Source organism: Sinohyriopsis cumingii, chromosome 2 (assembly GCF_028554795.1).
Source record: "Sinohyriopsis cumingii isolate HCF-2022 chromosome 2, ASM2855479v2, whole genome shotgun sequence".
NCBI classification, from domain to species: domain Eukaryota; kingdom Metazoa; phylum Mollusca; class Bivalvia; order Unionida; family Unionidae; genus Sinohyriopsis; species Sinohyriopsis cumingii.
Window position 1 is genome coordinate 12,301,788 of NC_142962.1, and position 14,855 is coordinate 12,316,642.

At 33.7% G+C, this 14,855-nt stretch overlaps 1 protein-coding gene across 1 annotated transcript in view; it reads right to left on the minus strand.

The window, feature by feature from the left end:
* Positions 1–14,855, minus strand: part of LOC149804343 (uncharacterized) — a 43,236-nt gene that overhangs the window by 824 nt on the left and 27,557 nt on the right. The window contains exons 10-11 of the mRNA XM_089932235.1: positions 10,834–10,890; positions 6,781–6,903 (exon numbers count right to left, since the gene is read on the minus strand). Of these exons, the coding sequence (XP_089788361.1) occupies positions 6,781–6,903; positions 10,834–10,890 (180 nt within the window). The remainder of the gene's footprint in view (positions 1–6,780; positions 6,904–10,833; positions 10,891–14,855) is intronic.

Below are 14,855 nucleotides of genomic sequence, written 5' to 3' on the forward strand. Positions count from 1 at the left end.
TTTGATAAATTTAAAAAATAATTTATTTCCCTAGAAAAACAAGGTACAAATGAGAAAAGAACTTACAGTTTTAAGAATCAAATACAAAAATAATCTTAGAATAATCCAAGAATTATAAAAAATAGAAGTCCTAGCAATAATGAATCTGAGTTCAAGTCCCGACTAAATCCAAAATGGAAGGTGATGACAAATGCCGTAGTCAGTATAGTACTGAAGTGTCAACAGTTCTTTGTTGAACCACAGAAAATAATATTCTGGTGTTTGAATTCTGTAAATTTCGATAACTATCTTTGTCACAGAATTAATTCTGAGCTCAAGTATTTCCAGGGAGTCTAAAGCACTCTCTGTTACGGATCATTGCCATCTCACCTCTGTCTGTGTGGGTTTGAATCTCGGATTCAGCTAATGTGGGTATTTGAGAAAGCTTGCCAGTAGCTTCTTGTGGGTCGATGGTTCTTTCCGGGGTTTTCTCGGGTTCTTCCTCCGCCATTAATACTAGCTGCCATGTATAGCCTATCATGTGCTGAAAAATGGTGTTAACCCTACAACAAAAACTACAACAACATTTCCAGGGAAAAATAATCTCTTAGAATCCAAATAATTTGAAGAAAAATTAAAATTAAACTCCAACTGGTCACAACAGAAAAAACACCTTGACATCTAAGTGTTTAAAAGCCCAACTGAAACTATCTTCCAAAACGTCACTATTAAATCTGGCTACTGTGCAAAATCGTCCAGTAAAACCAGAATTTTTAAATAATTGCTACATGTTTAAAGAACAACATAAAAGCTATTTACATGTCTAAAGTCACATACTCCCAGTACAGCATCAATTTCACTCTATGAATCCTACACTAAGAAAGAATAAAAATAAAATAAGTTGTTTACTTCAAATCATGACATAAGGTCTGGAACTTGGTCAGCTTTAGATACAAAGTTCTAATATTAGGTTTTTGAAAAACCGACCTGAATTTCTGGAAAATATAAAATCCAGTAATTAAAATTACATTACAATAGCATGTAATGGAATATTAAAAAAAATTTAAACCAACAAACAAACAATAAAATTAAATCAAATATAAATTAAATCAAATATACATAACACTTCCCCCATAAAGAAAAAGAAAGATTTATATGATAGAACTTTCTTTTTACCAAAGATTAATTATACAAAGTGTACATGAAATAAAACATTTCTATACATGGAAAAGTGCATATGCTATCAAATTATTATTTTCCTTTGGTGCTTTTTTAATTTCTTAGAAAAATAGCAAACTGGATGATCAACACCATTTTGATCTTCTTGAATCAATAATGCTCCAATTCCAACATCCCTTGCATCAACAGACAATTTAAATGATTGGCTGAAATTTGGAGCTGTAAGAACCCATGCACTTTTAAGTATGGCTTTTAACTTATCAAAAGCCTCCTGACATTTTTCAGTCCAAAGAAACTTGTTTTTCTTGCTCAATAAATTTATCAGGGGTTCAGCAATTATGGAAAAATTGGAACAAAATTTCCGACAGTATCCAGCCAAACCCAAAAATTGCATCAGCTGCTTTTTACTAACAGGCACAGGGAATTCAGAGATAGCCTTGACCTTAGTATCAATAGGTTTAACTTGTCCATGTCCCACGATATGTCCTAGAAAAGTTACACTAGCATGGTAAACTCACTTTTGGATAAATTAATTGTCAAACTTGCATCAGTGAGTCTGTCAAAGAATTTCTGAATTGTTGCTAAATGTACTTTCCAGGTGTCATTGCAAATGATGACATTATCAATGTAAGCATCACAATTATCTAGACCAGAGGTAATCATACTCATTAGACGTTGAAAAGTACTTGGTGAACCCTTCATCCCAAATGGCATCATTTTATATTGATAAAGTCCATCTGGAGTCATGAACGTTGAAATTTCCTTTGCTCTTTCCGTCAGTGGAATTTGCCAAAATCCTTTCAGAAGGTCAAATTTTGTGACATACTTGGCATTTCCGATCTTAACAATGCAGTCATCGATTCTTGGTAATGGAAATGAATGTTTTTGTCACACTGTTCACCTTCCTATAATCAGTGCATATACAAAAAGTTTTATCTGGTTTCAGAACAAGTATACATGGTGAGCTCTATAAAATCATTCTCCAGCAAATACTGAATCTCTTTTCTCAATTATTCCTGTTTGAGAGGGTTCATCCTGTAAGGGCGTTGTTTCACAGGTTTGGAATTTACATTTTCAATGCCTTTAAAAAATTTATTTGTTCTTGTAGGAGCATCTGGAAATAATTGCTCATATTTAAATAACTGTTTAAGTTCACTTCTTTCTTGCTGTTGAAAATTTGAAAGTTTCTGGTCCAGATCATTCATAATTTCTGATTTCCCAAGATTTGTCACTCCAAAATCAGTAGAATCTGATGGTATTCCTTCACTTAAATCTTCACTGAGTGGGACAGGTACAACTAAACTGATTGCATGTTTAACCTAACTCTTTCAATATACTGTTACTCTTATAATTTATTTAGATCCTAGGAGTACTATTATTGTAATTTATCTCATTCGTTTTCTTCTTAACTTTGTAAGGGCTGTAATATCTAAACTGAAGAAAAGTTTGAAGAATGAGCAAGAGAGACAGACTCTATCACCAGACTCAAAAGTTCATTGTAGTTCTGTCAAACCATAATTTCACTTTTGACTTGAATTTCTGAATGCCAAATTCAAGCATAATTAGCTGGAAAGTTCCAGACCTAAAATTTAACCCTTGACCCAACTGGACACATTATAAAATGGAGTAAAAATTTATTAAAGCTTTTACTATTGTTTTAGATTTAATATTCCTCAAAGGAATTGCTTCTGAAAACCTTGTTGATGCATACATTTTGGTCAAGAAGTATTGGTTACCTGACTTAGTTTTAGGTAAAGAGACCAACACAATCTACCATTATTCTGCTAACTGGTTTGTCAAATGCAGGAATAGGTTGCAGATGAGCCTTAGGTATCTTCTGATTGGGTTTCCTTACCAGTTGACAAGTATGAAAAGATCTACGGTATTTACAAACATAACTTTTAATTTTTGGCCAATAGAAGTGAGTCAAAATCTTGTGATAAGTCATATTAACCCCTAAATAAACAGCCAAATGAGTTTCATTGGCCAGACTAAGTATTTCCTGTCTGTAAGATTTTGTAACTACAATTTAATAGCTCACTAACCACTCATCACCTGCAGTGACCTCAGCAGGTCTCCATTTTCTCATAAGAATTCCACTTTTAATGAAATAAGAGACAGGAACTTCAGTAGCTTCAGTTTCACTAATGGCCCTTTGAAACAAACAGGAGAGCTCAGGATCTTTTCTCAGTTTCACTAATGGCCCTTTGAAACAAACGAGAGCTCAGGATCTTTTTCCTGTTCAATGACAAGTGATTGTCATTTATCACCCTGATTAGAATAAAGAGAACGAGTAGTTAAAAGAGGATCATTGTGATCAATACCGTCTGATTGAGCCAAACAAGGAGTGAAAGTGACCTCATCAAAAGCCTGACCAATACATGTGTCAACAAAAGGAATACTTTCCTTATCAACATCATTCTCAAGAGCTTTCTTTGCCATAGCTCTGGTAAATGCACAAGCTGGAAATACATCAGTGAATTCTTTTTCAATTGGATCGACTTTCTGATCCAAACAAGGCTTGTCAATTACAAGTGGATTAACCACAACCTTGTCTCTAGCTAGGTCATTGCCTAGTAATAAACGAATACCCTCAATGGGTAAAGCATACACTGTTCTGACTATCACAGGTCCTGAGACTAAGTTTGATGACAAATTTACACAATTGAAAGGAACATTAACAAAGCTCCACTCTACTCCCTGAATAAGAACACTTTCATTAGAAAAAGACTTCTCAGAAAAAGGCAAAGTACCTGACAATAAAAGACATTGAGAAGTTCCTGTGTCAATTAAAGTCTTAATAGGGATGGAATTGGCCAAATCACCTAAGAGTGATATAGAAGTACCCATTGACATGAATAGTTAATAATTCTCCATAATAATAAAATCAGACTGGGTTTTATTAGACCAAACAAATGTATTGCTTTCAATACATGACCATGACTTTGACTTCTTAGAAATAAGAGCATTTGGAATAGGTCTGTCTTGATTCTGATGCTTTTTTTTCAATTTGTAGCAGTCAGAAATAATGTGCCCTTTCTTCTTACAATAGGTACATGTAGGAAGAGACATGGATCTTTGATTAAGCTTACCATAAGCTTCATTTTTAGAAGTTGTGCCAGATTGAAATTTAGAAGGCTAGTATAAGGCTGAAATACTTTTCTGCCAGAAGACTGCTGAGTGGAAGTCTTATTTACAAAAGAAACTTTATGAGCTAAACAATACTTGTCAGCAGCATGAGCAACATTTTCCAAGGTTTAGACTATAACTAGTTGCAACATAATAAATTTAAAGGTTTAATTCCTGTAGAAACAGTCATGTAAAGTTTTGCAAACATAACCATTTTGCTGTTTTATTTGTTTGTCTTGTCAATGTTTTGTATTTGCATTTGAAAAAGACTCATTAAAGAGTCAAAAGCACTTTGATATGAGTTTTGCACTGTTTGTTGTCAGTTTATTGCATTTATCTTAATCAATCCATGACACAGGTGATCCCTTGCTGGAATCAGTGCACTTGAAAGGATTGTTATTTGCCATGTGATCTGTATTCGTTATATATATATATGCCAACATATGATAGAAACCAGGACATTTTCTAGCATAGTGACTAGAGAAAAACTTAACATACATGGTCCAAACAAAACGTGCAAAACTGAGAATGTAATTTATCTCATCACATGTAAGATCTGTAGCATCAAGTATGTCAGAGAAACTAAAAACCTACACAAAAGGATCAACCTTCATAGATCTGATTGGATGAGAAAGAAGCTGTACAGAAGCCCAGTCGCAGAACACTTCTCCTGTGGCCACACTTTCAGTGATATAACACTTACAGCAATTGCTCACAACCCCAAATGGAGTTCCGAAACCAGGAAAGAAAAGGAATCTTACTGGATACACCACCTTAGAACAGAAACAAGTGGTTTAAACCAAGAAGACTAGAAAAAGACAGCCATTCACAAATAAAATTATCTTTTTGCAGCCAAAATGTTTTCATTTCAATAATTCTCTGAATTTGCTTATTAGTCACCCAACAACCTATAATTACAACTATAACAATGAAATATCTGGGATACAATTTGCGTGTACATAAATTTACATAAATTAACAGATGTTGCTATGGCTCATCGATTTCAAGGTCAATATAAAATATATTCCAGCATCCGCAACAAGTCATAGTCATATAAAGTTTAGCAAAGACAATGGTTTTTCTGTTTTATTTGCTTGTCTTGTCTACGTTTTGTATATGCAAAAAGACTCATTAAGAGTCAAAAGCACTTAGGCTAGTTAGATACTAGTTTTGCACTGTCTGTAGTCAGTTTATTATATATATATATATATATATATATATATATATATATATATATATATATATATATATATATATATATATATTGACCTATTTCAAAAAGATGTGACATCTCACACTCTTTGGGATAATAACCTCATATCTTTTCTGATACAAGTCAAACAACTTTGATCATCTGAAAGAGATTTGGAAGTAATCAAAGTAATACTTCCCTAAATAGTATATTTTCTTGTGGGCAAACATCTAACTAGATAAAAAGCTCCAAGAATGGAAGACAGGCACTGGAAATAATATTTCACAATGTTTCAATATCACTGAAATGCCTGCGCTATAAATTTTGCATGAAATCCTGAACTCTAAAATAAATCAATTTGAAGATAATTTCCTAAATCTGGAAATATAGGACATTATGAGCACCATTTTTAAAAGCCCCAAGCTTAAATATTTGAAGCCCCAAATTCTTCCATGGTGTTATTTTCTTCATGAAATTTTTCCATGGTATTATTTTCTTCATGAAATTTTTCCAGCTGCTGTCATATGAAAACCTAATTACGCATAAATCAAACAATTGCAAATGTATCCTTTTGAGTCTAGTAAAGTTTACCTGCATTCATTGAGGAATTTAAGTCAAATTTGATGATATTGAATAATACTTCATGCAAACCTCTGGCAGGTCACTTTGTTACTGTAAGTGTTTGGAAATAAATGCGGTTCAAACCCATTGTGTAGTTTTTATGACTTTTGGAGTTTTTATTAGTCTTAAAACAAATTTCAAACATGTAAAACCATCTAATTTTCCATTACAGATTGCTCCCAGTGAGAAAAGTAGTATTTTTTCATAAATTTTATGATTCTAAGCCTTAAAGATATACAATGAAGGTGCTCATGAGCATTATTATACCATTATTGCCAATTTGTTTTGAGGTTATGTGATGTTACATGAGGGCTTTGCTTAAGGGTAAGATGAAATATTCTCTGGATGAACTTTTTTTAATCATTTAACACCATTACCAAGCCAATAATTGTATTATTATTAGGAAGCAAAGTGAAAATAATGACAGAATCTTAAATATATTATTCTGTGACATAAGGCACCATTTGAACAAATGCATGCAGAATTAGTTATATAACAAGCTCTAAAACAAAAAGAGAATTTACTAATAGTTTGAAAATGTAGGGAAATGCAGCCAAGTGAGTGCAATATAACATGACTTGAGGGTATCATATGGACATCTACTGTAATTATTTATTAAAAATAAATCATGTCACATGACTGAATTTCAACCATGATTCTAAAACTAAGGCATATTGCACCTGATACAGAAGAGGCATCTTGAAATTTGCTGTTAACTTCCACATGGGCAAGATGTCCATTAGTCCTGTCTACTGGTTCACGCCCATCAATATGACCATTGGCAATCATATTTCCTGGTCCACCTATATAAAGGAAGTTAATATAGGTTACATATAGAATTACTTATCTGAACTCATGGATTTAGTGGAACACATCACATCTGCAAACAGAGCTATGAAACACCCTATGTGTATGCAACATTAAAAATCCTTAACCAAAAAACTCTGAATCAACATCTACAATGATGACATCGCAAACATTGCTGTGATAGCTATATCTTGCCTTACAGGTTAACAGCTGTATTTCAGAAATGTATAATGATGATTCAAAGGAACATAATTCTTTTTTGTGAATGTCTGAAAACGTTTTATTTTCCATTTCTTACTTTTTAAATCTGTCACAAATCAAGGCATCCCATGAAAAGAGTTGTTTACGAAACTTAATTTTGATCTGTAGAGTTATGCAGTTTAATCTTCATCAGAAGTAAACAACATTGGGGGTGGGGTGGATAAAGTAAATGGTAACAATACTAGGGGTGGGGGAGGAGAAATTAGATGGTATGAATCAGATCAGGTCAGTATGTTGACTTTTGACTGATTCTTTTCACCCTTTTGAAAGCAGAATTTGTAAAATATTCTTCTAAATGAAATGAATTGATGTTTCTTTTGATAAAACATCAATTCATGCAATCATAATATTTATGGAATGGAGGCCTTTAAAATATCATAGGCTTTCAACTACTCAGAACCATAAACAGTCAGATATCTAGAAAATAAATTTCAAAATTCTTTCAAAGTAGTCTTTCCCATAAAAAAAAGTATATCAATGTCAATGATGTTTAATCTTTTGGTAAATAGTAATTCTGATCACATGTAATCTACCATATTGTCAGAGTCTCTGGTGTCAAGGTCAGTCACAGCTGATGTTTTGAAATTTAAAAAGCCAGAATTTGTCCCTACATATGAGTCTACATTTGTCACCTATATTTTGTGACCAAGCATCCATGGAAATGTATGACATGCAAAGGTTAATACCTTGATTATCAATGTTTGTGTCAGGTAATTATTTCACATCACCTCTGTCATGCAGTCTATGCTAGACAAATCTTTTGCAAATATCACAGTTGTCTCTGATGTCAGAAACTGTTGATAAATGGGAGGCAACATTTGTCTGGGAAAACATATTTGCAAATATATTATGAAATATGGGCCCAACCTGTGTTTTGGGGCAGCTAAGTTTGGACTTTATGAAAGTAAATTGTTTCTTATATCACCTGTCACCAAACATCTGACAGTCTATCATGTGGTTTTTAGGTGACGTTTTATGCTAAATCTAACAACAACAAGCTGATGCAAACAAAACCTGTAGCCTTTTTAAAGGAAAATTTATTCCAATTGTGGAAACCAAAATGATGTCAAACAACAGATGACATAATCATGCTTTGAGAAACCATTTTGCAATGTTAGTTATCAACAAAATATATGTGTGTGTGTGTGTGTCTGTGTTTTGGGGGGATTAATATTAATTATGCAATACCTACCTGTTGCTATTGCATAACTGTTACTTCTCTGAGCAGAAATACCCATCTGCATGACATGAATTTGTCATCCCATCAGGGTGAACCAGAAGATTCTAGAAACCCTTGCTCATGCACATTGTTCTTCATTCTTGCAGTATACAGCCTAAATTAGTAGCATATCAGTGTAGGGTGGGAGCTGGGAATCTGGCAACAGCAGCAGATGTGTATTACATCATTAAAAAATAATTTGACCTCCCCTCAAAAAAAATCAACATCAGTAATACAAAGCATGTTGCTATTGCATAACTAAATTTGTCAGTTTGTTGGAAGGCTGATGATCCCACAACTGGCCTGTAGAATAGAAGTCAACTACTGGATGGTATCCATCTGGGCCACTTTTGAGCTTTGATAATCAGACCCATGGAAAATGTAGCTTTGCTTTGGTGGATCAACCAGCAAAGCTAAAAAGAGGAGAAGGTAGTGGGAGATTTAAACAAAAGTGACTTAATCACATCCTCCAAATACTAATGAATTATACAGTGGTAGCAGTGGCTCAGAACTCAACCTTAACTTCATAAATGAAATGTCCCTCTCAGTAATGGACTGCTGAGCTCTCCTGAAAAGAAAATCAATCCACCTCAAATAGTGGAAGCTGAAAGACTTGGGGTAATATGGATCCAAATCCTTAACTCCAGATGTGGAACTAATGGGCTGTCCCAAGTAGAAGGCTCAGAAGGTGTGGAACAGTGAATATTCACCCTCCTGGAGCATCTGTGGGAAGGTATATCCCCTTCCATCTTTTCTGACCCAACCATGCAAGACAATATATGTCCACACCCACAGCCTTGACCTCACTAACATGCAACCAAGGAGTAAATGTCTATGATGACATGTAAGGAAGAGGCCAAATGTTTCCATGTGGCAGAAGGCCCCACATCCCATAGGAATTAAGATGGATAATGGAAGGGGAGGATGGCAATCTCATCCCCTTCCCTAATATAGTGTATCTGAGGCCCAATCCCTATCTGCATACTATTGGGACTCCAAATACTGGTGCCCAGTGACTGGTTACTTGTCAGGTGACTCAGATCTGTAGGAAGACCCTTCCCCAAATCTGGCAGAATTAGATATGTGCTCTCCTGTTAATGAGGAGGTGGGGGGCTTGATCCCATTGCCAGCAATGGGCTCTGTGGACTGAAAGGGTACTGCTACCCCCTTAAGTGGTGGGGTTTCAACTTTCATTCCTCACTGAGATGTGGGCAAGTTGAAGGTGCTGCTCCCACCTGACATTGGGGAGAGGCATTACACGGTGCTTGCTCCTCCTTAGTGGAAAATGTGCAATCTGATGATTCCATAATAAAACAATAAATAGAATCAGTATGAGTCTAACATACCAAATTTACTTAAAGTGATAAATTGTGTCCAGGCAATATTGAAAATAATAAAAATTACATTGACTGATCTCATTCAAGAACTGGTGACAACTAATTTAGCGACAACAAAAAAACAACAGTATGGTAAGATTGCTAATAAGAAGGATGATTAAAAGAAATACTATTGTGCAGTATTCATCCCAAAAACTCATTCATATTTTCCCATATAAATACAAAAACCCATAAATACTATCTGACACTGATTATGAGAATGAACTGGTGCTTGATCACTAAATGCACAACATAAGGTAAACACTGGTGTGCTATCTGCTTTTCCCAGATAAAAATAGTACAAGTAACATGAAAAGAAAATGTTACTGTAATAAAACAATTAACAGACTAACTTCATAATAAAACAATAATAGAAGATGTATTAGAATTTTCTGGTTCATCCTAATTGGAGAACAAATTCTTGTCATACAGTGGAATATTTTCCACCTGGAAAAGTACAAGCTATGCTACAGCAACAGTTCTTGTATTTACTGACATTAAAACAAAACTTAATCGCTACACACTATACAGAATAAATAATGCACTTTTGGAATTTTCATGAAATTGTTGCAGTGCAACACATATTGTCTTTTATAGAACATCATTCTAAACAAGACCATGGAGAGTGCTTGCATGTTAAGCCCACCCCGAACTTGTAGCATCACGTCATGTATCAATAAAACCAGAAGCAAGACTGTGGCCATCTGCACCTGATGAACTGACTACATGAAACACCTTCATATTGAGGTTAATCTAAGGTGTGGAATCTGCATGTTTGGATGGATGGATGAACATGTATACAGATGCCTACAGGTGATTGCAATGTCAAGCTTTTGCTAAGATGGGTTAGACAAAAATGTGATAACCAGTTAACAAAATCATGACCAAACCTTTTGCCAAGATGACCTTGAAAAAAATATGTGATAACCAATTAATAAAATCATGACCGAATGTTTTGCTAAGTTGGGTTGGACAAAATGTGATAACCAATTAACAAAATCATGACCAAACCTTTTGCCAAGATGACCTTGAAAAAAATATGATTACCAATTAATAAATCATGACCATACCTTTGCCTGATATCTCCTCTTGAAGTGGCACTGCCTGTTCCTCATCTTTTGGGGAATCTAAAAAGAATTAATATTTAAGTGTTTTGATTAATTTTAAGTTCACAAAATTGTATTGATTATTTGAATTCAAACATATTAACCATGAATAGCAGAGGCAGAACCATAAAATTATTTCTAACATCTGTTCTGGAAACTAGTCTATGAGACTGACATCTCTTTACAATCTAGTCTGTGAGACTGACATCTCTTTACAATCTAGTCTGTGAGGCTGACATCTCTGTACAGCTCAAGAGCACAAGACAGAAATATCTCGAAATGAACATGACTATTTAAATCCTCAACAATTATTTACATGTTCATGTAATTTGGAATCAAATAATCTTTCATTTTCTGACCTGGCCACATTTTAAAAAAGATAAAAATATTAAATATGACCTATCATCAAGTCAGCCAATACTTTCACAAAAATGATTTGCAAGGTATGAGACTGTATTTGACCATCTTAATAAAACAATTCTTGAAAGGTACTGAGGGACCGCTGTTCTACTGACTAAAAATGTTTTGCAGGAATTCACAAGCTGTCCATATCATCCCTCATTTTATTGCTGTTATAATTGCTGATAATTTAAATCATCTCAGATGTCCTTGAGAAAATATTAGCCTATCAAATTTGCTAGCAAAACATTTTCTTATAAATTTAAGTGTGTGTGTGTGTGTGTGTGTGAGTGATTTGGATTTTTAACGTAGCTTTAACAATTTTTCAGTCATATTGCTACGATGTCTGCAATGTGGCAGTTTATAGTGATGTCTAGCACTGGGGCATCATGTCATTTTGGAGGTCTGATCATCATTTTAATATGAAAGCTACTACATTATACATGAAGCATTATTTTAAAAAAATCTAATGTCAAAACATCCATCCATTCATGAATACTATTCATAGAAAGAACTTCATGACAACTGCTATAGAAACCATATTAGGAGTCCTTTCCTTTAATCAGGACGAAGTAGATATCATAACAAGTCTTTCAGTGAAAACCACATCTCAGTATGATCATCTATCTATTCAGGTGAAATAATGATGACAACACTTTTTAAGCTCATCATCATGCACCATGTTAAATGTCAGCTGCACCTTTTCATGTCAGACCATCTACATATCATAAAAGGTCTTTCAGCAAAAACCTCTGGTTGATAGTCCATCTGTTTAGGACAAGTAGCAATAACGAGATTTTCAAGATGACCATCATGGTGGCCATTTTTGATGTTCATGGGACATCTACAATTAGGACCATGAAAGCTTTTGCCAAGTTTTCTAAGTAGTTTAGGAGGAGTAACTAATGGAGGTCAGATGGTCTGAATAATGAAGGATGCAGGCCTGCCACACACACTCTTCTGATGTTTTACTAGTTAAAGCCAAAACTGGGTAGTGGGTGTCTCAGACATTTCACACTGCTGCAGTCCTGTTTGATTTGACATGACAATTTGATATGACAGTATACTGTTATGTAAATCTATATTTTGTGTAATTCCTGGTATATCATTTCATCTAATTTTTACAGTTTTTATTCATGGCTATAAATCGTACAGAATACCTTTAGTTAGTTTTGCCTACATCACCTGGTGCATGATTTTATCTAATTTTTACAGTTTTTATTCATGGCTATAAATTGTACAGAATATCTTTAGTTAGTTTTGTCTACATGACCTGGTGCATGATTTTATCTAATTTTTACAGTTTTTATTCATGGCTATAAATCGAATATCTTTGCTTAGTTTTGTCTACATGACCTGGTGCATGATTTTATCTAATTTTTACAGTTTTTATTCATGGCTATAAATTGTACAGAATATCTTTAATTAGTTTTGTCTACATGACCTAGTGTATGATTTTATCTAATTTTTACAGTTTTTATTCATGGCTATAAATCGAATATCTTTCTTAGTTTTGTCTACATGACCTGGTGCATGATTTTATCTAATTTTTACAGTTTTTATTCATGGCTATAAATTGTACAGAATATCTTTAGTTAGTTTTGTCTACATGACCTGGTGCATGATTTTATCTAATTTTTACAGTTTTTATTCATGGCTATAAATCGAATATCTTTCTTAGTTTTGTCTACATGACCTGGTGCATGATTTTATCTAATTTTTACAGTTTTTATTCATGGCTATAAATTGTACAGAATATCTTTAGTTAGTTTTGTCTACATGACCTGGTGCATGATTTTATCTAAATTTTTACAGTTTTTATTCATGGCTATAAATCGTACAGAATACCTTTAGTTAGTTTTGCCTACATCACCTGGTGCATGATTTTATCTAATTTTTAGTTTTTATTCATGGCTATAAATCGAATATCTTTGCTTAGTTTTGTCTACATGACCTGGTGCATGATTTTATCTAATTTTTACAGTTTTTATTCATGGCTATCAATCATACAGAATATCTTTAGTTAGTTTTGTCTACATGACCTGGTGCATGATTTTATCTAAATTTTTACAGTTTTTATTCATGGCTATAAATCGTACAGAAAACTTTAGCTAGTTTTGCCTACATCACCTGGTGCATGATTTTATCTAATTTGTACAGTTTTTATTCATGGCTATAAATTGTACAGAATACCTTTAGTTAGTTTTGCCTACATCACCTGGTGCATGATTTTATCTAATTTTTACAGTTTTTATTCATGGCTATAAATCGAATATCTTTGCTTAGTTTTGTCTACATGACCTGGTACATGATTTTATCTAATTTTTACAGTTTTTATTCATGGCTATAAATCGAATATCTTTCTTAGTTTTGTCTACATGACCTGGTGCATGATTTTATCTAATTTTTACAGTTTTTATTCATGGCTATAAATTGTACAGAATACCTTTAGCTAGTTTTGCCTACATGACCTGAATCTGTTAAAAGCATAATATTGCATAGGATTTATAAATAGATGCATATATATGTGTTGACAATTAGTGATAATAATCTTAATAATAAGACTTGAATGGTGCCTTTGGCTTAATTTCTCTTTGGCTGAAGGGGTTTTGACGGTTCTTGAAGAATTCAGTAACTTCCAGTTGGTTGGGATAGGTCAAATGAATAGGCAAGTTTGTTGCAAAATGAGTAGCATATTCTGTCATGGTGGGGTCTACTATGAAATACAGTCACAACTGACAGTGTATGTAAAGTGAGGACTGAGCAAGTAGTTTCATTCCGATTTTGTAGTCATTCACATTTCTTGTGTGCCTGTTGTAAGTCTGCAGATGTCTTATGTTCAGAGGAAAAACATTTGTTTGGACTGTTCAGTGGAAATAGAAAATGCTTATTATTTGGACTTTAATATTATTCTGGAACTGTATCAATTATCTGAAGGACTTCTGGACAAAGAAGAATTGACAATATCATGGTTCTTGGAAGACCAGTATATTTTTGGTTTTGAAATTTATACAGAACTTTTCATTCATTTAGGACTTTCATAGACCTTTAGGAGGATTAGTTTGGATTCACTTCATAATACTGTAAGTTCCTCTCACATTTTTCAACTATAACTTTGATAATGAAATTGTTTATAACATTTTACAAAACTTGTTGGTTTTACTTTTTTGTTTTTACTTTGTGACCATAGAGTTGTAACACTACAAATTCATGTTTTTGCTGCACTTTCTTTGTAACAAGACTGGAAAAATAAATATCCTTAGCCTGTGTTTGCAGACAACCAATTTGCCATGCTACACCAAGAAGCAACATATTGACATCCCTGTCAAGCTGAGTACCTTGGAGATACGTATAATTTGGATCCTGCTGTAATGAGTTTCTCACAACAACAAGCAACAGTGGTCACATTCAAAGAGAGAAAACTGAAGTATTCCTCATGTGATAATGACTTGCTAGGCATTCAGTACAGTGTATATAGATTATTCATGCAAACATACATGATAGATTTCAGTTTTTGCTTTGATAACTAATTATGGTCAACCACGAGAGAATAGTCATCCATGCTCAAATACATGGTGTACAACAAT